Raw genomic sequence first — 25,919 nt, forward strand, 5'->3', positions numbered from 1 at the left:
TTTAACCGAAGGAAACAGCCATGTATGAACGAGCTGCTTTCAATTAGAAATACTGCATAGATCTTGGAACTGTTAAGTCTGTGTGCTCAGCAATGTTAGCCCATCCATTCAGCAGCAAAGATCCTCCACACCACTCTCCCTAAGGGAAAAATATGCGAAACCGTAATGAAACATCAAAATCTAGCCTAATTTCCCCCTAAATGTTTCAGCTCTATCTATCCATCCACCATTGAAAATAGCCACTTTTATTACAATAAGTACACTACCGTTCAAAAGTTTGGGATCACCCAAACAATTTTGTGTTTTCCATGAAAAGTCACACTTATTCACCACCATATGTTGTGAAATGAATAGAAAATAGAGTCAAGACATTGACAAGGTTAGAAATAATGATTTGTATTTGAAATAAGATTTTTTTTACATCAAACTTTGCTTTCGTCAAAGAATCCTCCATTTGCAGCAATTACAGCATTGCAGACCTTTGGCATTCTAGCTGTTAATTTGTTGAGGTAATCTGGAGAAATTGCACCCCACGCTTCCAGAAGCAGCTCCCACAAGTTGGATTGGTTGGATGGGCACTTCTTTGAGCAGATTGAGTTTCTGGAGCATCACATTTGTGGGGTCAATTAAACGCTCAAAATGGCCAGAAAAAGAGAACTTTCATCTGAAACTCGACAGTCTATTCTTGTTCTTAGAAATGAAGGCTATTCCATGCGAGAAATTGCTAAGAAATTGAAGATTTCCTACACCGGTGTGTACTACTCCCTTCAGAGGACAGCACAAACAGGCTCTAACCAGAGTAGAAAAAGAAGTGGGAGGCCGCGTTGCACAACTGAGCAAGAAGATAAGTACATTAGAGTCTCTAGTTTGAGAAACAGACGCCTCACAGGTCCCCAACTGGCATCTTCATTAAATAGTACCTGTTAGAGCCTGTTTGTGCTGTCCTCTGAAGGGAGTAGTACACACCGGTGTAGGAAATCTTCAATTTCTTAGCAATTTCTCGCATGGAATAGCCTTCATTTCTAAGAACAAGAATAGACTGTCGAGTTTCAGATGAAAGTTCTCTTTTTCTGGCCATTTTGAGCGTTTAATTGACCCCACAAATGTGATGCTCCAGAAACTCAATCTGCTCAAAGAAGTGCCCATCCAACCAATCCAACTTGTGGGAGCTGCTTCTGGAAGCGTGGGGTGCAATTTCTCCAGATTACCTCAACAAATTAACAGCTAGAATGCCAAAGGTCTGCAATGCTGTAATTGCTGCAAATGGAGGATTCTTTAACGAAAGCAAAGTTTGATGTAAAAAAAATCTTATTTCAAATAAAAATCATTATTTCTAACCTTGTCAATGTCTTGACTCTATTTTCTATTCATTTCACAGCATATGGTGGTGAATAAGTGTGACTTTTCATGGAAAACATGAAATTGTTTGGGTGATCCCAAACTTTTGAACGGTAGTGTATCTTGGCAAGTTATTGCCAATACGTACGTACAATAGAACCAAATAAGGAACAGAAGTACAGATAAGGCACAAATCACCCTTTCCACTAAAATTAATGAGGTAATATATGAGCAGAATCAAATCAAATCAATTTTATTTGTATAGCCCAATATCACAAATTACAAATTTGCCTCAGTGGGCTTAACAGCAACACAACATCCTGTCCTTAGACCCTCTCATCCGATAAGGAAAAACTCCCTAAAAAAACCCTTTAACAGGGAGAAGAAATAGGAAGAAACCTCAGTCAGAGCAACAGAGGAGGGATCTCTCGCCCAAGACGGACAGCGTGCAATGGATGTTGTGTTCACGCAATTTACATAATACAACATAGAATAAAAAAGTCCAACGTCCGTCATGGCTCTGTTAGCGACGGGCGTTGGTAAACATCGGAACACAAAGAGCCATGGACATCTATAGCTCTGACAACGACTCCAAAGAGGATAAATTCTGAGCCTCATCACCAGCCTGTCAGACTAGCTTGGTCTAGTCGGAAAGGCACGAACTGAGGAAGCCTCTTGGATGAGAGGCGAAACGTCTTCACGGATATATACCAAGTCCAGTTGCACTTGATTCAATTCCTTTGGGCTTCCCTTTAATTCTTGCTAGTACCCTTCTGTTGCAAATCACTCCTAATACTCTTTTCCAACCACTCCACCCTGCCTGCACTCTCTTCACCTCTCTCCTGCACTCCCTGTTACTTTATGCAGTTGACCCCAAGTAGTCTACCTTATACGGTATTAAAAAATGTGCAAAGTGTGCCCATGCGTAATTATGTATGTACATACTACTTTATAGCAAAATCCACAGAGAAAAGTTAGCTAGCTGGCAAAGTGTCACGACTTCGCACAGAGAAAAGCCCGGAGAGTGTGCCTATGATGTAAGAAGAACTTATTTATTATTTATTTGACTAATAATCAACCTACACACTTGTGTTTTGTGTTTATAAGGCCTATGCGCAGACATGAATAATGTTGTCTAGGTGTGGGTGTGCTGTCACCGATAATGTTTTCATCTGTGTCAAGGTACGTTGTCACCAATAATGTTTTCATTTGTTATGGTGCTCCAACACCAGATTTTATTAAGTAGGCTAGTCTATCACTAGCTTGGCCTTGCTATTATGACTTGTCTTCTATAGCACTATAGTCTCTTAGTAATAATTTCATTTAGGCATCAACTGTGCAGTGCATTTCCCTCATGCTGGTCGTTTTAAAGCTGCGTGCTTTCACTTCTTTCATTCACTACTGACATTACATTATGTTACCGCTGATTGTGATGTGCAGGGCAGGGCCTGCTTTGACCATGTTATCTTGGGGCCCACTGACTCGTCAGACCTGTGCCTTAGGTACACCTAAGATGACTGCAGTAGATTAACATTACAGTTCTGTGGTGTGAGAGAAATTGAAGGATGCTGAGCACTAATCAAGAGGGGCTATATGAGTATGACTATTTCCATTCTTAACAGCGTTGTTGAAAATGTGCATACACACTGAAGAAAACACTGTGAGACAGACAAACAAGGGCATAAAAGCACACACACACACACACACACACACACACATGCACACACACACAAACATGTTTCACACGTGTGCATGTGCTTCTATGCACAGGCTCACAAATCTTTGGGTGTGGATGTGCATATATGTATGAGCACTTTTCTGTGTTTTTGGCTGGAAAGATGAAAAAGATGAATGAATCTGTCAGACACCCAATTCTTCAGTGTCATTGAGAGGAGGAGAGAAGAGATGGGATGAGGGGAAGGAGAGAGACATTTACTATCTGTATATCTGATAGGAGAGGAGAGGAGACAGAAAAGGGAAAGGAGGTGAGAAAAGAAGAGAAAATAGGATAAGGAGATGCACAAAGAAAGGAACGAGATAAAAAAAATGGAAGTTTATCTGCCTCTGCAATAACCACTGTAATATTAATTTCATGAAAACTAACTATTTGGGCCATATTTTCCATCATTACACTGACTTGATAAAACCAAGTGAAGCACGCACTGACTTTGTTATTAATTCTACTATTTCAACCCAAATCTGTTACGAAGCAAACATATAGATGAAGTTAAGAAGACAGCTGTTGAAGTTTACACCACTGGGGTTTTGTACCAAAAATTGTACAAAAGAAAGTAAAGCCGACTATAAGTAATTTGTTTTTATTTTCAAATCTAAGTACATGTGACCATATATTATAGAAAAAGGACAGTCATGTTTCCTTTTTTTGTGGAATATGTCTGATTTTTCTTTAGTTCGTTTGTAATTTGTAGGAGCTTGAAAATAGCATAACACATCAAATAACTTGTCCTGTGTAGGGGCTGCCCTGCCTGTAGACTACAATACCCATATACCCTCATTTCATTTTTAACATGTGCCTGCCCGTTGTTTTTAAAGACAATAAAATTGAATTGAATAACTCCCCGCTCACCTCTGCTGACGTTTGGAGAGCGGGATACTCCGCCCATTCGCAAACACCTTGGCTGTAGAACTAGACAGACAGACAGACAGACAGACAGACAGACAGATAGACAGACAGACAGATAGACAGATAGACAGATAGATAGATAGATAGATAGATAGATAGATAGATAGATAGATAGGATCTAGCATCAACCCTAGGAAGGTTGATGCTAGATCCAATGGGGTGTAGGCACGGAAGTAGACGTGATTGGTTGTTGGTTAGGGTTTAAACTCTTTTTGAATTTCCATTGTTAGCAAGCGTTAACGTTAGCTATCGTTCCAGTACGATCTGGCAATGTTAAGGTCAGTTGTAAGCTAGCTAGCTAAATGTTTCAGTGCGCTTAGTTTGTTTCAAGTCAGTGCGCTTCGAGGTTCCACGCTGTCTATTGGCCGACGCAACAGCCAATCACGGCTACTTCCGTGCCTACACCCCGTTGGCTCTAGTGTCAACTAACTAGGAATCCAGACATGTCGAGTTTATGCGACGTTTCCGTAGGTGCAGAAATGACGTCAGAATCAGAGTCGGAGTGCAAAATTGGAAACAAGAATGAGGACATGATAGGGTTTGAAAATAAGAAAAGGATGACTATGTCGAATTGCACAAGAGATTCTAGACAGTAATTGGGAACAGAGGAGAAGTATTTCGTTGGGATGATAGCCCTGACAAGAGAAGAAGGCTTTTCAAGGACCCACATGAGGTTAGAAAATTTCTAGGGAGAAAACTTGGAGATGTACGTGTGATCAGGATAACTAGAAGTGGTATGGTTATCATTGTTTGTATCTCAAAGCGTCAGTGAGATAGAGCCCTTATCGAAATATATGGACGTCTCTGTGTGACTCGCTTCCCATTCGGATTAATAGCAAAGTAGAAGGGAGTGATAAGTGGCGTGCCACTGTCAGTAGAGGCTGAGTCATTTCGGGATGTTGCAGGTGTGTGTATGGGCAAGAAGAATGACTAGATTTCGAGAAGGACAGTAATTCTGTGTTTTGAAGGGAATTGCCGGAAAGAGTGTACCTTGATTATATGAGTTACAGGGTGATGCCATATGAGCAGGGACGGCTGGTATAAATGGGCTAACAGGACTAAGCCCTCATATCTTTTACAATAAAGATAAAAAAACAACCTTAGAACAGATTATTTTAAATTTTGGTGGAACATAAGAGCAGCAACAGCACTAAATAATCACAAGAAAAACACAAAATACATCTAAATGGGCCAATATTTTCCATTTGTCTATGTGTTTCATGAGTGACGGGTCTCTTGGCACGCCCCCTTGATATGCTGATCATTTGGGCTAAATTGAATCAGCCCACAAGCCACTGACTTTTGAACAATGACAGCACAGACAGTTCATACAGTGAAGCGCTACTTGCGTGAGTGGGAAGGGAGAAAAGTGAGCGACTGTGGCAATGGCGGCTGTGGGCGTTAGCATGAATGAGGTGGATTATTTATTTTCTCATCCATTTTCTTCAGTGTCTTTAGAGGAAAAATTGGAAGTGAAGAGACTGGGGATACATCGTCCAAACGATTTTCAAATAACACAAAAGGACAAACTGTAGAGCCGAAGGAACGGAGAAGACCGTAGGTTCACACTTTAGCCGTGTAGGCAACTTTCTTTAATCAACGGTAAATCAGAGAGACAACAAAACCACAGCTCGACTGAGCGGAGGCGGCAAGAATAACCAGAAAACTGGCTGGACAACCATAACTTAACCCTGCGTTAACCTGCCAGGGCAACCCTGACTTAACCCTTAGTTCCTGGGGTGAATTCTATCCCCAATACGTGTCCACCACAAAACAACAAAATCGTTAAGTTTTGTGTTATTTGGTTTCAACGAAAGGACTGGCTAACGGCAAGTGTAGCTAAGAATTCACTTTTCTGTTTCCAATGCTTGCTTTTTGGGGAGACACGGCTTGGACCCAACAAGGAATTGTGGATTTGAAACATTTTTCCAACAAAATTAGGAAACATTACATTACATTACAGTCATTTAGCCGACGCTTTTATCCAAAATGACTTAAAATAAGTGCATTTAACGCAAGAAATCAGGAGAACTACTAGTCATCAGAGGTCATAAGTGCATCTTCTCTCTAAACAAGCATCTAAGAGCAAAACCAGTACTAAAGTAAAAGCGCAAGAAAGAGATTTTTTTTTAATGAGTGAATACAATAAGTGCTAAGAGCAAGTAACAGGTTAGTAGTTCTTGAAGAGGTGAGGAAACATGAATGCAGCACAAGTCACATTGGAAATAGCGTAAAGCTATCAATGCTGGGTAAAGTTAACATCGCCTGTCAACTTGATGAGGGACACCGCATTTCTAGACAGAGACACAACGAGCTGGTAAAGAAAAAGAGACATTCATTATCACGGATTGTGGAGTGTATTACATTTTGTGGGGCACATGAGCTAGCGCTGCGGGGGTTCGACGAATCTCCGACTTCACTCCAGCGGGGAGCGTGTTTCTGGACCTCATTGACCAGTTCTCTTTTTTGGATAGCCAGTTAGCCGATCACCTGTCAAATACAAAAGTTGCCAAGTACACGTCTAAGACAAGCCAAAATGAGTTGCTTGATTGTATGTTAGCTGTTTATGGTCAAAAATTGGCTGATGAAATATCGCAGGCACCATTTGTGGCTGTGGAAGCTGATGAGACAACCGGTGTGGCATGTGTAAGCCAGTGCGTGATTATGCTCAGGCTCATGCTCATGCTCAGACGCGCTTCCCGAAGGAGGGGGGTAGTGTAACGTGCATGTATCACCATTGTAGCGAATTCGGGGGGCAGTCGGGGAGACCGTCGCCACAGCTGGGACGCGAACCCGTGTCTCCCGCTCCGCAAGTGACAACGTTAACCAGTCGACTAAAGGGTCCGACCCGCTAGTCAAGAACCAACGTGTCTACTTATCCATGCACGTTACAATATTAATATACTCAGCCGAATTGTTATGTAGCTAAGTTAGACTAGGCTAGCTCCATTAGCTCCATATTCTTATGTTAGCTGTGATGTCGCGTTTCTGTTGCTAGCTGTATTGTTCCATGCATTTCTGATACAGTGTCTGTATTGTGTTACAGTTTCACAAGTTTCCAACTTAAGCTGATGGAAGAGAATCTCCGTCTGTTGTCTTTTTGGAAGTGTTTATCTGGTGAGATGTAGCTAGTACCAAAAAGCTAGCAAGACATAAACAGTAGTATTAGCAAACAGTTAGCTATGGCAAAACAATCGAATATAGGTCAACTTTTCCTCAAAGACAGAAGCAAGTCTAGTGGTAGCACTAAGTCTACTGACACCCCTCTCTCTGTGCCTGATGAGAACATCCCAGAAAGCTCGGAAACCGTGGGTCCAGCACCAAAGAAGGCGAGAACCCACTTCAGACCCGAGTGGCAGAATAAGTTCAGGTGGCTGAAGTGTGAAACTGTGGATGGGGTAGACAAAATGTTTTGCTGCTTTTGTGTTAGCTCAGGGAGGAGAAATTGATTTACGAAAGGGTCAACCAACATGAGGGCATCAGCCCTCAGTGAGCACAGCCAGTGCCAAGATCACAACAACAGACGGCTACAAAAAGTCATATCGACAGCGCCCATGAACAGACCAGAAAGAAGCTGCATTCACAATTAAAACTTGTGTTTCACATGGCCAACAATGACATTCCAGGTCACCAGTTCAGAGGAATGAATGATTTACTGAGGACAGTAAGGACTCCTGATTTCGACGGCGCAACGAAATCAGCTGGACCAGGAGAGAGTGACGCGGCTTATGCAAATTGCAAGCTGCAAAGACACTCTAGACACCTTTGATTTTAAGTCGGCGGCAGAGGAGTTTGCCGCAATAAAAAACGGAGAAAATAAAAATGTCTGCTAGCCGTATCATATAAATCCTGGGCTAAATGTTACGAGTGTTCTGTTGGTTATGAGTGTTTTGCTATTGTTTGTTTTGCACAATCGTTGCAGTTCGTTTTATTTAATATGCATTGTTCATTAAATAGATAAACCGATTTGAGGTTTTTGTCATTATTTCTTCAACCTAAGTGTAGGCTGTTATATGTGCATTTGTAACAAACTGTTTTTGAACATGTCCGGTAAGTTTCACATATGTCCGGTAAAATAAATTCTTTCCGGCCATTGGACCGGCAAGGAAAAATCCTGGCGGAAACCCTGTTCTCAGCAATTATCCAGGGTTCCGGGGTTTTTTCTTGTATTCGTTAGGAGTGGAGTGCCTAAATAAGTAAATAAGGCTATTACACTCGAAATCCTAAAAAAATATTAGATATTTAAATCCCCAGATGTAAAGACCAGTTGATCTAGGCCACGTTTGTAAGTTAATGTTAGCATCACCTACCTTGGCTTTCACAACACACGTCATTGCTGAGCTGATACTGTGTTTCTCTCACTCATCAACACACCATCTGGTTGTAGGCTTCCAAACCTTTAAAAGCTTTAAGTTCTTCAGCTGTGTATGGGCTTGGTGAGAAAACTGGGTAGTTGACGATATCAGGATAGGAAACGGAAGGCAGAAGTGACGGGTCATCATTGATCCAAGAAGGATCCAGTTGATAAGGCTCTTCGTCCCCGACTAACCTTATTTTGTCAGAATATCGCGCTCTTTCTTGCTGACTGAGTCCTTCAATGTAAGTTTGAGCAGCCTCCACTCGTTTTGATGTCGTTTTCCTTGATTTAGACATACTAAAATCGGCGTGAATTTGCAGTCCATTCTGTTGATGCGGCTTGTTTACATTGAGTGCCTCCAATATGGCCGCGCATCCGGGTTTCCGAGTAAATCGTGACGTCGGCGCAAACGCTGTATAATGCATGATATTTATTACTCTTTATTGTCGATTAGGCCGGATTAGCTCTCTGAAGCTTTGCACTTGTGATAAATGAACACAGATTTGAATCAATTGGTTGAAACGAGACAATCTCCGTCGTAGCGCCATTGAATTACTGACAGCGCGCGATCACTGGCCGCTCCAGGTAAACAACAATGGCGGACGCGCTTGCGTATAAAACGGCTCATTGGTACTTGCAGGATCTCTATTCTGTGGTCATCACAACCCCCGTGACATCTGCGGAGAGGTGTGTCAGTACTACATTTAAGAGGATCAAATCATTCCTCCGAAGTACTATGGGACAGGATAGGCTGAATGCCCTGGCTATGCTGTCTTTTGAGCGGGACTTCATCCAAAAATCACCGGACTTCGATGACATGGTGATTAATCTGTTTGCGTCCCAGAAAGGTCGTCGATGTGAGCTCTCTTCAAACAAGGTAGGCCCAAGCATATAGACCTCTTAAAAGACCATCAGACACGTTTAGCTTTCCTGTCTACATATTTCTTGTCTCTTCTTCTGTGCTTACCAAATTGTTTTATTCGGGACTTGTTTGACACAATGTGTTGCAAAACAGTTGGGATAAAAACAGTTGCAGTATTTATTGGCACACAGTTTCATTTGGGACACGTTTTGTTGTGCATCCTTAGGTGAGCCCTTTTCTGACATTGTAGGCTACATGATTCTGTATTCTGTTCTATCATGAAGTTTATCATTTCATCATTCTTGCATATGTTGTTCTTGTTAAAAATGGCATGTGCCAATGTGTACAGAAAATAGTCAAATGGTGTGTGTGTGTGTGTGTGTGAGAGAGAGAGACAGAGAGAGAGAGCAAGAGAGAGAGAGAGAGAGAGTTTTTGGCATCAGACTATTCCTATACTTCTCTATAGTGTTGTGGAGCACTTGCTATAACAAGGTATATAGTGTCGTTACTCTAACTTGGTATCTCAGATGTTATGTTGCTGTTGCTGCAGTGTGAACTGTAGATGGGTATACTATATTTGTTAGCCCAGCATTTCCCAACCCAGTCCTCAAGGAACCCCTATCCTGCAGACTTTCATTGTAACCCTGCATAGGTAGCCCTGCTTGTACTTACTCAACCAATCATCTCATAGCACTTAATTATGCAAGGTGTGCAACGTCTGACATAATTCATTGCTGATTGGTTGAATAACTACAAAGGGTTGCAAAAAAAATCTGCAGGATAGGGGTTCCTTGAGGACTGGGTTGGGAAACACTGTGTTAGCCCACCCACCCAATATCACCACCAGCTGTCACTGCATATGGGAGAGCTCCTTTCAGGTGTTTTTGTTGCCAAGAATATGGACATGTTACTGCAGCATGTAATGGAGTCAGAAAATGCGGGAGATGTGGGAGGGACAACTGCAATTTGGAATATTGTAAAGTTCAGGAAGCATAAGCAAAGTGCCTGCACTGTAAGGAAACCATGATACGGGGTGAATAAGATGGGAGCCGAAAAGGGATTGCCAAATGCTGAAGTTGCAAAAAAAATGTCTTGCATGCAAAGTAGCCACCTTCTATCTAACTTGTGCGCAGTTGTCCTCCTCGGATTACATCCACATACTTTGAACATTTACTACACACGCGGAGAAGAAACTCAAAGATCTTGCCTTACAAAAGCCATTGTTTCTGACCATGCAGAGTAGAACAAAGAAACACACAATCTTCTTGGTGCACATGCTAACACACTCTTCTGTTCTATTATCGCTACTCCGTTGTGCTATATTTACATATTGCCCTCTGACCTCGCCTCTGGCGACGCTAGGCTCTGAAATTCACCGCTCATGCGACAGCATCCCCTAAGCCCCGCCCACAACTGCACTTGACATGCGTCACCACATCGCTCGTCAGTTCGACTAGAGCCTCCTTCAAGGGAAGACGTGTCGCGCTGAGCTCTGCGGGTTTTTTCTTCATTGCTAGCTAGCTTAGCTATTTTCTCTATTTTGACAATAGTGCGGTTTTCTCCGTCACTATGGCTGGTGTTAACGTCGACGTCGATGTTCTTTTCGCCGAGTTTTACAGTTGTTGCCACAGGAAGAAGGACGCTGGCGATTTCCATCCTTTTTGCAGCGACCATCCTAGCATGGCTCATGTTCGGGAGACTGCAGCTAGCCTAGAGGCGCCACCATGCATGGTGTGCGCTTCATGGCCGCTCAGTCGACGGACGAGCTGGGTTTCACACGCCTTTTCCACTCAGGTTGGTGCCGGTGTGTTCGAGATCCCTCCCCGGCCGGGCTCGTTGGTTTCTGCTGTGCTCCCTGGGAGCCAGGACCACATGTGCCCGCCGGCGGTTCCGCAGGCTGCTACTCAAGATGGCGGATCTTGCTCCTACCAAGTCCCTGAGGAAGGGTCCGAGGAGGAGGCAAAGTTCGACGACTTTTTCCTTTTTTTCCTCGAGAGGGCCTTGGCTTCTACGGGGACCACAAGGGTTGCCCCAGTCCATGCCTCGGTGACGCCCGGAACGGATCAGGCGTTCTCTGCCTCGGTGGAGGTGCGCAAGACCATAAGCACATTCCGCCCTCCCCCCCCCCCCATCACGGAGTCCATCAAAGCCACATGGCCGGAACCAGAGAAGGTGCGCTCCACTGTTAAAGTGAACACCAAGAGCCACCTGACGGTTGCCGGCTGGTCTCCTGCTTCTATGCCGCCCCCCACTGTGGAGAAATTTCTTTTTCCCCGGCTCTACCCTGGTAAGCTACGCGAACCGGAGAGCAAGGAGGCGGCGATGAAGATCAAACATCCCTCGCCTTCGTGTTCCTCGTCTGTAGATTATTCTACGGTGGGTGGTCTGTCATATAATGTTGGCGATGTCGATGCTACTTTTATTCCACACGCACATGGTGTAGTGAGTAATGTTGTGTCACATGCCACCGGACTCTGCAAGCAAGTCAGAAGAAACGAAGATGTTCCAGATATGGCAACGGGTTCACTAGCTTCACAGGGTGTAGGCTATGTGAATTATACCGCTGAGATCAGTTCTGCTTCAAACCGTACACAAGGTTATGGGTTGTTGAACTCTGTATCTATGCCTGTCTCGGATAATCATGAGCTGTCAGATGGGAATGAAATTAGTTTATCCCATCAGACAGGCGTCCAGAGTTACGCGCTGGGTTTTTCCGTGCGTAAAGCAGGGTTACCGGAGCGCATGACTCGCTGTCTGTGGCCAGTCGGAGAGGGTGCTGGGCGCGCGCATGCTGATGCTGATTTTTCCGCGCTCCCACCTTCGGTTGGGCAAAATCCTGCACATATTCGCTCCCCATATGGGACGCGGTCCGCCGTGGGAGCCTCTCAACACTTCCGTGGAGAGCTCGGAGGTTGGACCGGAATGGCAGCGATACAGCCTATTTCTCGACAGCCAGACACAACGCGTCACGCGCCCTCTGTCTCCCCATTACGCACGCTGGCAGGCGCTGCCGGGTGTACCAGAGTGGATCCTCCGGACGGTCAAGCATGGGCACGAGATTCGGTTCGAGCAGGGTCCTCCCCCTTACACGGGCATACGTCAGACGCTGATCCATTCACCTGCCGAAGCAGAGGTGTTGCGGCATATTGGAGATGCTGTCCAAAGACGCGATACAGGTGGTGGAGAGAGGCACAGAGGAAATAGGGGTTTATTCGAGATATTTCCTCGTGCCCAAGAAATCGGGGGGCATGCGGCCGATTCTAGATCTGAAATGGTTCAATACTTGGGTGCGCAAAGAGTCATTCCACATGCTGACGGTCCCCCAGCTCCTAGCCATGATATCGAGCGGAGCCTGGTTCACATCTGTGGACCTCCAAGGACGCATATTTCCATGTCCCGATAGTGGGTCATCACTGGAAATATCTCAGGTTCGCGTTTCAGGGAACGTGTTACGAGTACAAAGTCCTCCCGTTCGGCTACAGTTTGGCCCCACGGGTCTTTTCGATGTGCGTCAAGGCGGCTCTCACTCCGCTATTCGCCCAGGGTTACGTTATAGCCTACTACTTGGACGATCTGCTTCTGATAGCCCCAGATCATCGGCTGGCTATGGAACGCACGAGTCGCCTGGTCTCGCACCTGTCAGACCTGGGTCTCACGGTAAACTGGAAGAAGAGCGCTCCCTGGCCGTCACGCGAAACCACCTATCTGGGATTAGCGTTGGACTCAGGGAGGATGCTGGCTTCCGTCTCGGAGGAGCGGTGGCAGGGGTTAGAGGACCTTCTTGCCAGTTTTGCCCCGGGCCGGTCGGTGACAGTAGGTCAACTGCGTCGGCTCCTGGGCATCATGTCCTCTGCTCACCAGGTGGTGCCTCTGGGTCTGCTTTTTATGAGGAGACTCCAGTGTTGGCTTATTCGAAGGGGCCGGTTCCGCCGGCTGCGCCAACGGCACAGGTTAGTGGTCCCGGAGGGGGTGAGCTTGGACCTGGATCACTGGGCAGAGGCCTGCAGATCCAGGGTTGGGGTTCCCCTCGGACCCAGATCGGAGGAGGTGATTCTATTCACGGACGCATCCCTGGGAGGTTGGGGTGCGATCTGTGGCCACGGCACAATCAGTGGAGTATGGCCCGTGAGTCACAATGCGCATATCAACGCGCTGGAGCTGGAGGCCGTGCTGTTGGCGGTGCGTCATTTCGCTCCTCTCCTACGACATCAGCACATTCTGGTCAGGTCGGACAGTACCACTACGGTGGCGTATATCAACAGGCAGGGCGGGACGCGGTTGGCTGCGTGCCGTGCGTTAGCCTATGACCTGTGGAGTTGGGTGCCTCAGAACGCGCAGTCCATTCGGGCAGTTCATGTGCCTGGCAGCCAGAACGAGGCAGCGGACATCATGTCGCGCGGCGGGCCCAGCTGGGACAACTGGTCCCTCAATCCTCTTATCGTGGAGATGATCTGGGCGAGGTTCGGAGTGGCGCAGGTGGACTTGTTTGCGTCCAAGAGGAACGCCAAATGCGCACGATGGTATTCGCGCTGCCCGAGCGACAACCCGCTATTAAGTTTAGAAATCACGTCAGGACACAGCGCTGTCACTCGACACAACCTCTCCGTGGCATTCTTTATTTAGACTGACACAGCATCAAAGGCAGACCCGATCAAACAACCCAGAGCCCGCGGGCATCACCAATCGATCCCAGCACAATAGAACAGCACCAAATCAAATGCAGCACTGTCGATGTGTGCATACATAACACCCCCCCCCCCGGCAGGATTTCAAACATGAAAGGTTGACACAAAGTCCTCTAGGTGGCCAGGGCGTAAACGTGTGCGAACAGGTCGCGGGGCGGCCTGAGGCTGGGCAGGCCGAGGTGGGGAGGGAGATGGCAGGGGAAGCTGAGGCCCAGAAATGTCTGGGGCCCGTGTAGGAGCTGCATGAAGCCCCGGGGCGTCTCGCCATGCTGAGGGAATGGCTATGGTTGTGTCACCAGCTGTGTGTGGCGGAGCTGACACCTTCCGTAGACGACTGGAGTGCCACCGAGTGCCATCGCTGAGGAGGTAAGTGGCTGGGCCCAGCTGACGGGTGACTTGGAGAGGAGAGGACCAGTATGAAGCCATTTTATTGTCCCCGTGGGGCCTGCGGACCCTGACCCAGTCTGACACATTGATGTCTGGCACCCTGGTTCGTTTTGACTGGTCAAACTGTTGCTTCATCCGCGTCTGCTGACGAGTGACTGAGGCTCTGACCCCAGAGGAAGGTGCCTGAGGTGTGGAGGGGCGGAGCCTGTCAAGGGGCATGCACAGTTCCCGGCCTAGCATGAGAGAGGCTGGGGAGACGCCTGTGGTCGAGTGCTGTGTGGCCCAATAGTGCAGCAGAGTGTGACGGATGGCCTGCGTGAAAGAGCACCCTTAGGTCATGTGTGCTCTGAGGCCGTTCTTCAGTGACTGGTGAAAACGTTCAACGCCGCCATTGGCCTGGGGGTGGTAGTACGCAGTGTGTATATGACGGATGCCCTTGCTTTCGAGATAAGCAGTGAACTCAGCAGAGACCAGCTGAGGGCCGTTGTCAGTGGTGATGGCCTTTGGGAGGCTCCAGCGAGAGAAAAGAGAGTCCAGGAAGTCGATGATGATCTGTGAGGTCACAGTGCCGGAAGTGGTGAGTTCAGGCCATTTTGAGTGTAGATCGTAGGCGACCACCATGAAGCGTTGGTGGTGGGGAACTCCATGGATCTCACCACAAATGTCCAACTGCAGGTGTTCCCAGGGCTGAGAGGGCCAGGCGAGAGGTTGCAGGGGTGGGGGAGCCTGGTGGCCAGTCTTGCCACTCACAAGGCAGGCAGAACAGTCCTTCACCAGAGCCTCAATATCTCTGTCTATCCCCGGCCACCACACCAGGTCTCGGCAGCGCTGTTTCAGTTTCACAATGCCCAGGTGGCCTTCATGCGCCGTATTCAAAACACGTGCACGGAGAGCAGCTGGGACCACTGTGCAAAACCCACGTGCCACGCAGGTGTCGTTCCAGCAGGAGAGCTCCTGTCTGACTCGGGCGAACGCAGCCAGCTCCTCTGGGACCTTGTGAGGCCAGCCGTTCTGGATGTAGGTCCAGAGCTGGGAGAGGACAGGGTCCTGTTCGGAGGCTGCCCTCAGCTCCTGCAGAGAGACAGTGGCCTGGAGGGGTGTGTGTAGCATTTGGACAATGTCCTTTTCCACACAGTCAGTGTCCGTCTGTGGAGCTGGGGTGGAGACAGAGCGAGAGAGCAGGTCGGCGACAACATTGTCTCTGCCTGGGGTGAACTGCAGGCTGAAGTTGTACTGGCGGAGGCGGTCAGACCAGCGGTGCAGCCTCAGGGGTTTGTGGCCTGTCCCAGATGTGGACAGCAGCGCTGTCAGGGCCTGGTGATCTGTCCTGAGGGTGAAGGAGCGGCCATAGAGGTAGAGGTGCCACCTTTCACAAGCCCAGATACAGGCTAACGCCTCACGCTCACCCACGGAGTACCGCTGCTCGGTCAGGTTGAGGGCATGGGAGGCGAAGGCGATGGGCTTCTCCACACCGTTCTGGGTTTGAGACAGCACGGCCCCTATCGCTGTGGCTGATGCGTCACAGGTCACAAAGGTGGAGCTGGAGATGTTGAAGTGAGCCAACACTGGTGGTGAAGTCAGTTGAGTCTTGAGATCACGCACAGCGTCACTGCATGCCTTTGACCACACCCATGGCTCGTCCTTACGCAGCAGCTGGCGCAGGGGGACTGTGGTTGCAGAGTACTGGGGAAGAAACCTCAGGTAGTAACTTGTCATACCCAGGAAGGAGGCGACCTGGGCGGCCGAGCTGGGCTCAGGGATGGCCTGAATGGCGTCCACGTTGGATTGTAGTGGCGTTACACCGCTCGCTGACAGCCGGAACCCCACGAAGTCGATGGCTGGCACAGAGAGGACACATTTCTCAGCATTGAGAGTTAGCTTGTGCTTGGACAGGGCTGCGAAGACCATGTTAAGGCGCTTGTCGTGGATTTCACTGGTGGGCCCGTGTACCACTATCGTCCAGATAAATGGCCACGCCCAGTATGCCAGCCAGCATGGAGACCATGATTTTCTGGAAGCAGCTAGGGGCGGAGCTGAGACCGAAAGGCATCCTGGTGTAGCGAAACACTCCTGCATGTGTCACAAAGGCTGTGAGGTTTCGGCTGCTGGGGTGGAGGGGCACCTGTAAGTACCCCTGTCTGAGGTCGAGCTTGGAGAACACCTCAGAGCCATAGAACTGAGCAGTGAGTTCTTCTGAGGTGGGCAGTGGATACTTATCAGGGACCACTGCCTTATTTACTGCACGTAGATCGACGCAGACACGCAGGCCCCCCGACTTCTTCTTAGCCACCACGAGGTTTGAGACCCAAGGTGACGCGTCCACCGGTTCAATGATGCCAGCTTCCAGCAGTTGTTGCAGCTCGGCGGAGACCCCATCACGGAGAGCCAACGGGATGCGGCGCAGTGGTTGGATGACAGATTTCACAGCAGGGTTGAGGAGAGGTTGATGGGTGAAGGCGGAGAGGCAGCCCAGCCCCATAAACAGCGATGGCCACTTCTGCTGCCAAGGTGTGGCGACAGTCAGGATTGCTGCCCCCCTTGTGTCTAAGAGGGAGAACCCCAGAGCGGAGAACAGGTCCAGGCCCATCAGGTTGGCCCCACGGCGTGCCACATGAAAAACTGCATTAGGCACCAGCTTGGTTCCATAGCGGACAGTCAGTTGGAGAGAGCCAACCAGATCGATTTTGGAGTCACCATACCCACAGAGGACAGCTGAGGGTGCGGACAGTGGCAGTGAACCGAAAAATTGACTGTAGGTATCAACATTCAGGAGAGACACACTTGCACCGGTGTCCAACAGCAGGGGAATGCACACATCATTAATGTTGACTGTGCATGATTTGAATGACACTGGCGCAGAGCTCACCTTGTGAATGACGGCGGTTGAAGACTGGGGGGTGTGGCCCTCTGACCCAGCCGGGGAAGATCGACAGACGTTGGCAAAGTGATTGTGCTTACCGCAGCTACGGCATGTCTGGCCACGGGCAGGGCAGTTCTGAGCCCTTGAAACATGAGACCGAGATCCACAGTTACCACAGGACTGTTGAGGGCGGGGCCGAGAACGCCGTCGTTGCAGTTGCAAGACGTCCCCAGTGGAGTCGGCGCCCGCCTCGCTCTGGCTGGGTTGCGTCCCGAGGGGCAGCCGTGAGTAGAGGGAGGAGTCGTTGGCAGCTTGACTGGAGGTGGCCACTTGCTGTGTATTTAGCATAGCAGCACACTCAGCTGCTACCTCAACCTGTAGTGCGATGGTAATTGCTCTGGACAGCAGCAGATCGTCTTTTTCCAGCAGGAGAGTCTCACGCACCTTTGCGTTGTTGGTGTGTTCGATTAGCTGGTCGCGAACCATCTCGTCCTGAAGCGCGCCAAACTTGCATGAGCTAGCTAGCCCTCGCAAATTAGCTACGTACTGCCGCACAGACTCACCAGGCAGTTGGTGTCGCTGACGGAATATAAATCGCCGAAGGAGGGCACTCGGTGGAGCAGCGAAATGGGTGCTCATAAGTCCCACAGCTTCGGCAAAGCTTGTGACGTTCCCCAGAGACCCGAGCACACGATGACCCTCTGCTCCCAAGCAGTGTAGCAACAGAGCCCGCAGGCATCACCAATCGATCCCAGCACAATAGAACAGCACCAAATCAAATGCAGCACTGTCGATGTGTGCATACATAACACCCGCCTATGGGGGTGAATGCGCTGGGCATCGAGCCGTGGCCACGCGAGCTGCTCTATGCTTTTCCCCCTCTGGGTCTTATACCGGCGGTGGTGGAACGGATCAGATGCACGGGCGCGTCGGTGATCCTGGTGGCTCCCAACAACCCAGGCGCGCCGTGGTTTCCGAACATGGTTTCCATGGTGCGCGCGCCACAGTTCCTCCTCCCGATGTGGCTGGACGCTCTGACGCAGGCAGACGGGATTATCCAACAGGAGCCCCTTCTAGCGGGGTTCCAACTGGCGGCCTGGCTTCTGAGAGGGCCAGGCTGAGAGAGGAGGGCTTTGATGAGGCCACGGTGGCCACTATACAAGCCGCGCGCGCTCCGAGCACATCGGCGCAATACGACTCCAAGTGGAGAGTTTTTGCTAGGTGGTGCGTGGGAGAGGGCGTGCAACCTCTGTCTGCATCCTTGGCCCACGTTGCGGGGTTCTTGGAATACAAGAGATCGACTGACAATTTAGCCTACGAAACGATCAAGGGGTACTTGGCAGCGATCTCAGCCTTTATGCCTAGGCTGGGTGGCGACACTGTCTTCTCCCACCCCCGTATGGTGGCCGGTGCTGTGCTTGGCACAGCGAGGCGCACTGATGCGTAATGCGCTCCGGCCATACGCAAGTGTCTCCCGTCGGGAGCGCGGACGTTTGTACATAGTTCATTTAAAAAAAAAAAGGAATTTTATATATAGGCTATAGCCTATGTGTATATGTATAGGGAAAGTTGGAACGGTTACGTTCCCTTTTCTCTTTTTTCACGCCCCCTTATGCGAGCCTCCCCTCTACGATATACTAGCCGGCCAAAGGGGGGATTTGAGTACTGGGTGTGAGGTGTTGTTCCCCTTATTGTCCTCGGCGCGGGTGGCAGGCGAGGGGCATTAGTCCGCCGCTACTCCGTAGTTGGGGCAATATGTAAATATAGCACTACGGAGTAGCGATAATAGAACTCCTGGTTCTGTAGAGAACCTAGGTTCTATGAGCTACGGAGTAGTGCTATATTTTCCTGCTCGCCTGCTGAGGTCCCTTGAAGGAGGCCTTGGTGGGTCGAACTGACGAGTGATGTGGTGACTCATGTCAAGTGCAGTTGTGGGCGGGGCTTAGGGGATGCTGTCGCATGAGCGGTGAATTTCAGAGCCTAGCGTCGCCAGAGGCGAGGTCAGAGGGCAATATGTAAATATAGCACTACTCCGTAGCTCATAGAACCTAGGTTCTCTACAGAACCAGGAGTTTCTTCTCCTTTTTCTCCTCCTCCTTTTTCTCCTCTCCCTCTCACACTCTCCTTTATAGTTCATTAGCTAGGTACACCTAGTGAGATTACACATTGTGTGTTTTTAATTTTAATAATTTTGTAAATGAAAGCTTTGATTATACATGCTGGTCTATTTGCACAAGAGTGAATGCTGCCAACCATGACTATTCAGAACCCAGAAGACCTTCAACGTTTGCTAACTATTGATATGGTAATTTTGGTTGTAACTATTAATTTAATTATTAATCAGAGTTCAAATTAATAGTTTAGTATATTTTATGAGACCGATTTAATCATTCCATCAATTTTTTGTAGTTTAATTTTAAAATATTAAACACCAAAATTAATGGTTGATAAATTTATGACTGATTTTATGAGACTGATTTGACAACCCTGCTGCACCCACACTTGTCTGAATTAAGTATTTATGGTTAATGTTTCAATCAAAATTAGTCCTCCTTTTGATCAAACTTTCTCCCATAAATAAAGACAGCCATGAAGTTTAAAGCTGCTGTAAGCAAGTTTGAAGGAACAAGGCACCTGCAAGCATCAGTGAGTGTAATTTTGAACCCATACACCCACCTCCACCACACACACACGTGTACTTTCTTCTTCTCTTCTGTATCTCCAAAACCGTAACCTCTGCATCCAGAATCGCTTACACAAGTTTGTCATTTTACTGAACTCAGAATCTCAGGACAATAAAAAATGGGAAAGAAAAAAAAAACATTGGGTGGTCATGATGGCTCTTTGGCCACCGTGAACAAACTTGGTCGCTGGTGCAAAACAGCACGAATAACTGAAACACAAGTAGCTTAAAAAAAGAACAGCTGAGTAGTATTGTGAGAACCGAATGTGGGCTCAATGGATAGGCAGCACGACCCTTTCTCATAGGGGTATCGACCTGATTGGGCGATGATTTCCTGGGCATAAGGATCCCTCCCTGGCTGAGGGATGCAGTTGTGGGAGCAGTGCAGATTTTGAAAAGCCATAACAAAAAGGGGAAAAGTGGACAGCACAGCATTGGAATTTTTCATATCAACTAGTATGTTTGGAAATTTTAGCAAAATGTTACTAGAAAGTTACCAACAGCTTCTTTGAACTTGGCGACGATATAACATTTCCAGGGAAGACGAAATTCAAGATGAAATGTTAATACATGCGATGCGTTCTCTGTCATCACTGCTGTTCTTCAACCCCTTTAGATTTCTGATAACATGTATAAGTTTGAGTTGTTTACATGGTTTATCGTGAATCTGTCTTGACTTTGGACCCATAAATTCAATTTAGGTCAGCTGCAATAAAGTATTGCAAATTAACTGCGCTGTATTCAGATTTATTTATCTTGTGAACACAAACATAAATCTCTTTTTATTCGCTTGCTGGAAGCCTTTTAAAATCCATGTTCTCACTGACATACAAATGTCTCCTTCATAGCTGGAGGAATTTTTATCTATCGCCAATTAAATAATTTGTGTCAATCCAATTACATTTGTGTTCATCTTCAATTACACTAAGTGATCAAATAAACAGTTTAATTTCCTTCCCTGATACAGATCTCGACCCCTAAATCTGCAGCCTGAATGGAAGGCTCCCTGCTGGCTGATTTGATTAAAACAAGATAGAGCATACCAATATGCCACCACAGGGGAATTTGACGTATGGATGCCAGTCGGACAGTTCTGATTGGACAATATATTTGTCTTGTGTTTCCGTATTTGACACATTGCTAGATGGATCAAGGCAGGATTCTCTCACTTTCTCAATCTCCCTCCCTGTCAGGCACATAGACACTCACACATACATACACACAGCGATACGCTTGACGTATACCCATGTAAGCTGATTTCCCTTGGTTTGGAGTGTGATGTTTCAATCCCCTGTCTGCCATGTTAACATTAAGGAGACCATACGCGCACGCACACACGCACTTGCAAACACACACGCACACTTATGCACATATATATATATACATTTTACATATCTCAAACATTTGCAATCAGGGATTTGCTGCTGCTTTGACATCTTTCATTGCATAATCTGTTCGTAAAAGTGTGTGCGTGCGCGCGTGCTGGTCCCTGTTGAAAGGCCATTTCAGCAGGGACCACCTCCCAAAGTGCAGGTGGCATTTTTACTGGGGAAATGTCACCGCAACCATTTCTATTCTATCTGTAGATGTGCGCGTGTGTGTGTGCCTGTGATTAGGACAAGAATAAGCTTCAAATGATTTAACAGGGAAGCCTTGTTGCATTCTGAATACCAGAATATTCACCTCTCTCAATATATAATCCAGTGATTCAAGTTTATTCTTTAGTAGACGGTACAAGCCCGTTTCATGCCATAAAGCATATTCAACCAGTAGTAAAATGTGCAATCTCTGTCCAACTGAAAAGTGTTTTATCATTTGCAAACCAGAAATGTCCACCCATCCATCCATTATCCAACCAAGATGCTTATCCCAGTTGGGGTTGCAGGAATGAATTGGTCAGCAGTTGCAGACATAGATCTAAGCATCTAGTTTGAAATTATAAAAAAATCATGCCAATAGACAAATACCATTAACTTTGTATGCAACCTACCCCCCTCCCCCTTATTGGACTGTTAGCGATCACATGTTTTTGAATTTATGAATGCCGCACCTCTCCCTTCCCCATTCGACTTTGTGCATGTGATGTTCATGACGAGACAGTAAGTGGTATGTCCTTTCCCGTGTAGCTTTATTGACAGCTGATGATTGCTTATGGCATGAAACAGGCTTGTGCTGTCTATTAAGAATTTACTTGACTCACTGGATTATTTTGCTCCTTGGGCACTTTTCCTGCCTTCGAGTGTTTCTTTTAACAATGTTATAGACATACATATATGTGTGTGTGTATACATATTATATGTTTACTTATAAATACTTACATGTTTATATGTCTATTAGAGGATTGGCTAAAAAATGAATACATTAATGACATTGCAGTCCTACTCTTGCCCACATTTTCTTACGAATCCCAGCATAATACGATTATCACGTGAAACAGATCCATTAATAAAATGTGGAGATAGATACTAGCAAAAGGAAGAAACCGAATGAGAATGGGTTGTTGCTGTGATCAAACAGGTGCAGCAGGCATGCACACACAGCAGGGTGAGCAATATGACTTCAGGTCAATAGATGATAAAGGAGGTTAATGGACGGTTTGAGTGTTTGTATGGGGGAGTTTGTGTGTTTGTGTTTGTATGTTTGAGGAGGTTGGACTGGTTTTGGCGGACGTACTCTATGTGGGAGTGCACTGGACTCTAGTTAACTAAAAATTGAAGAGTAGGGATCTTTAGTTTGTACTGTGTGTGCATGTGTGTGTGCGTGTGTGTGTGTGTGTGCATGCACGTGTGTGAAAGTGAGAAAGAACGAGATGAGACTGTTTCAGTGGGTATGTGCATGTCTCCCTCGTGACTGAGACAGCATCTGTCACCTCCATATGGAGAGAGGGAGAGACGTCTAGAGAAAGCAAAGTAGCCTATTGTTGCAAGAGGACAATAAAGCAGCAAAAAAAGAAACGTCCTTGTTGCAAATAAATATAAGCATTCAAAACACAACTAATAATAATGAAGTCATAGCATATTATATCAATTAACATGCAAAACAAATCTCGTTTTGGGGTTCATACATTGTTATCAGCAGGTAGGAGCTGGGCATTAGTTCAAGATGGTAAACACTGATCTCTACCCACAAACATCTTTTCAAATTAAAAAACAAAACCATCTTATGATCAAAGAGTGCTCTTTGCTTTGTGTCCATAGTATTTTTTTTCTGTGTATCTTAAAATCAGAGTTGCAATTAATTTTTCATTGCAATAAAAATGCTATTTTATGCAGCTGTGTGCAGAACATATGGGAGTACAGCAGCAAAGGTCGTGAGCCAGATTTAGTGTCATGATGCTGTTATTATGTGCAACAAAGGCAGGGCTCTCTGAAACTGTTGGATGTTACCTAATCTGTTTGTTTTTATCTAATTATTTCCATTTTTCTAATAATTTGTAAAAGCCTAGTCTTAAATTCAACCCAGTGTCACTAACCGCAGTCACAAACGCACTAAGCCACAACAATTATTTTAACAATAATTTTTCTAAATGTTAGATGTGAGTACATTTCATCATTGTGTAAATCTGACTGAAGTGTGTGTGTGTGTGTGTGTGTGTGTGTGTGTATGTTGTATATGTATGTACACATGAAAGTAATGACTGCTACAGGAAGGCTTGGATTGTTCAGGGTCATACCATAAAGAGAACATGCCTCTGGTACCATTTGTTTAGTGCCATGGCTAGCCATGTATACATACGTATGTGCTGGTTTTCATTCGAAATTATCTCATCACCTGCTAATTTCACTAATTAGCATAACTTCAACCAAACAAGGACTGAAATAACCCTGAACACTCATGCTTGTACACGAACTCATTCTCATCCCTGTCATTTTTTCCTCAAACGTTTTCCAACCGCATTCTCAAAATGGTATATCTGAACAAGTCTAACGGTTTTAAAACCGCACATAAAGATCACTGGGATCGCTGGTTTGAATCCCCGTGTTACCCCTGGCTTGGTCGGGCGTCCCTACAGACAATTGGCCGTGTCTGCGGGTGGGAAGCTGGATGTGGGTATGTGTCCTGGTCGCTGCACTAGCGCCTCCTCTGGTTGGTCGGGGCTCCTGTTCGGGGGGAGGGGGCACTGGGGGGAATATCGTGATCCTCCCACGCGCTACGGTCACTATCAGGTAAAAAGAAGTGGCTGGTGACTCCACATGTATCGGAGGAGGCATGTGGTAGTCCGCAGCTCTCCCCGGATTGGCAGAGGGGGTGGAGCAGCGACCGGGATGGCTCAGAACAGTGGGATAATTGGCCGAGTACAATTGGGGGGGATCCAAAAAAAAATCACAAATATCTCACGCGCTTTCAGAAATCATTTACTCAACAAGAACCGGCTACGTATGTAAAGCTATATATTGTGGTGATACACAAATGAGGGTAGATTTACCAGGGGCTGCTGCTCCTTTAAGGCAGACGTTCAGAGTGCTGACGTAGGCACTGCTTAGAGTTTCCGGGGTGGAGCCATGTTTTCAGCAGCCTAGCGGTTAGCTGGTTGCCACGAGAGATTGTGCTGTATTGGTGTCGTTTTGTGTGGCGAGTAAACGGAATTGACTCGACTCGATCTCTCCGTCTCCTCATTCCTGCACTCCCACAATATCATGATTTAAGAATGTCTATCTTGGGCTATCTAACTAAGTTAATTCATCTTAAAAATAGCATTTTTAGAGCCAAGAAAGCTTTACCATGTGGAAAACTAACTGGTTTTGTCCCATAATTGCATGATTGAACCTACCAAGTTATGATTCAGACTAGATAGAATATCTTGAAATAAATGCATTTTAACTTGTTTCAGTATTTCTGGTCATGCAGGTGACCTTGTTTCAGGACATATGGCCTAGCTGAACTGTCTTCCTGCACTGGCAGAATATTTAGCTTGTTTTGGGGAATTTTCTTGAGAATGCTAAATTTTGTGTACTTTTTGACATGGCATTCTTACACTGTACTTACACTTCAATAATGTAGACACACAAATTCTCTCTCTCTCTCACACTCACACACACACACACACACACACACACACACACACACACACACACACACACACACACACACACACACACACACACACACACACACGTGTGGTCCCTCTCTCTTTCTCTTTTCAATTAATGGACAGTGCTGTTTGATGTCTGTTTGACTTTGTCCTCCACATCCATTCATTCTGTAGTAATAAGGGCAAACACACGTAAACACACATACAGTCAGTGAGCCTAACACTCAAAATGTGGAGGAGGGGGCCCTAAAAACTCATTACATGGACGATCAATATTGCACACACTTGCAAAACACACGCACACACTCACACGTTTCATCAACCACTGGCGACGGTGACAGATGACTTTTGTCAGCCAGAGTTGTGTTACCGTGGTAACCATTAGGCCACATTATACAGTGCGGGGCAGCAGTAGTGTCACGAAATAGCACGGCTTCATATCTGAGCGCTTATCCAGCTCTATGTCAACAGCAGTAGTGCAAAACTGCTTGAAAACGTAATGCTTCCAGTGTGATAGTGTATGTAAATAGCAAACACGACCACAAGCTGCCCTGTGTGTGCATGGCTGTCTGGTCTAGAACTGACAGTTACAATCATACCCTATATTTTCATTATTTATTTAAAGCTCATGATATGAACAAAGAGTTTAAATGTCAAATACCTCAAGGGAGCCAAATGAAGCAAACAATAAAGATGGTCACATGCACAAGATTTCTTGTCTTTTGTGGCTTTCGGGCAAATACAGTGTGTATTTCCAGACGTCTTTCATGACAGATTTCCTGGTACAACTTCCAGTGATTTTTATTTTATTTTTTGTTCACTTACCTTGCCAAGTCCAGGGGTATCTTTGATCTTATTGACTGCGCGGAGCAGGCAAGGCGGGGCCGGAGGCGGGGCTGTCAACAGGGCGGCGCTAAAATTAGTAGGAAACAGAGGGGGGTCACATGACATCGATGATGATGTCACTGGGGCCGCGACAGCAGCAGACTTCTGCTTCTTCTTCTTCGATGACAGGTTCAACTTCTGAGCAGCTCTGGGAGAGGGAGGAAAATGGCGGGGAGGAAGAGGGAG

The 25,919-nt window shown here is 46.7% G+C and overlaps 1 protein-coding gene across 1 annotated transcript in view; it reads right to left on the reverse strand.

Moving 5' to 3' along the window:
- The window catches only part of kif26ba (kinesin family member 26Ba), a 171,095-nt gene that overhangs the window by 63,065 nt on the left and 82,111 nt on the right, over nucleotides 1-25,919 (reverse strand). The window contains exon 5 of the mRNA XM_056279329.1: nucleotides 25,674-25,881. Coding sequence (XP_056135304.1) covers nucleotides 25,674-25,881 — 208 coding nt within the window. The remainder of the gene's footprint in view (nucleotides 1-25,673; nucleotides 25,882-25,919) is intronic.

Source organism: Lampris incognitus, chromosome 4, assembly GCF_029633865.1.
Source record: "Lampris incognitus isolate fLamInc1 chromosome 4, fLamInc1.hap2, whole genome shotgun sequence".
Classification (NCBI taxonomy): Eukaryota; Metazoa; Chordata; class Actinopteri; order Lampriformes; family Lampridae; genus Lampris; species Lampris incognitus.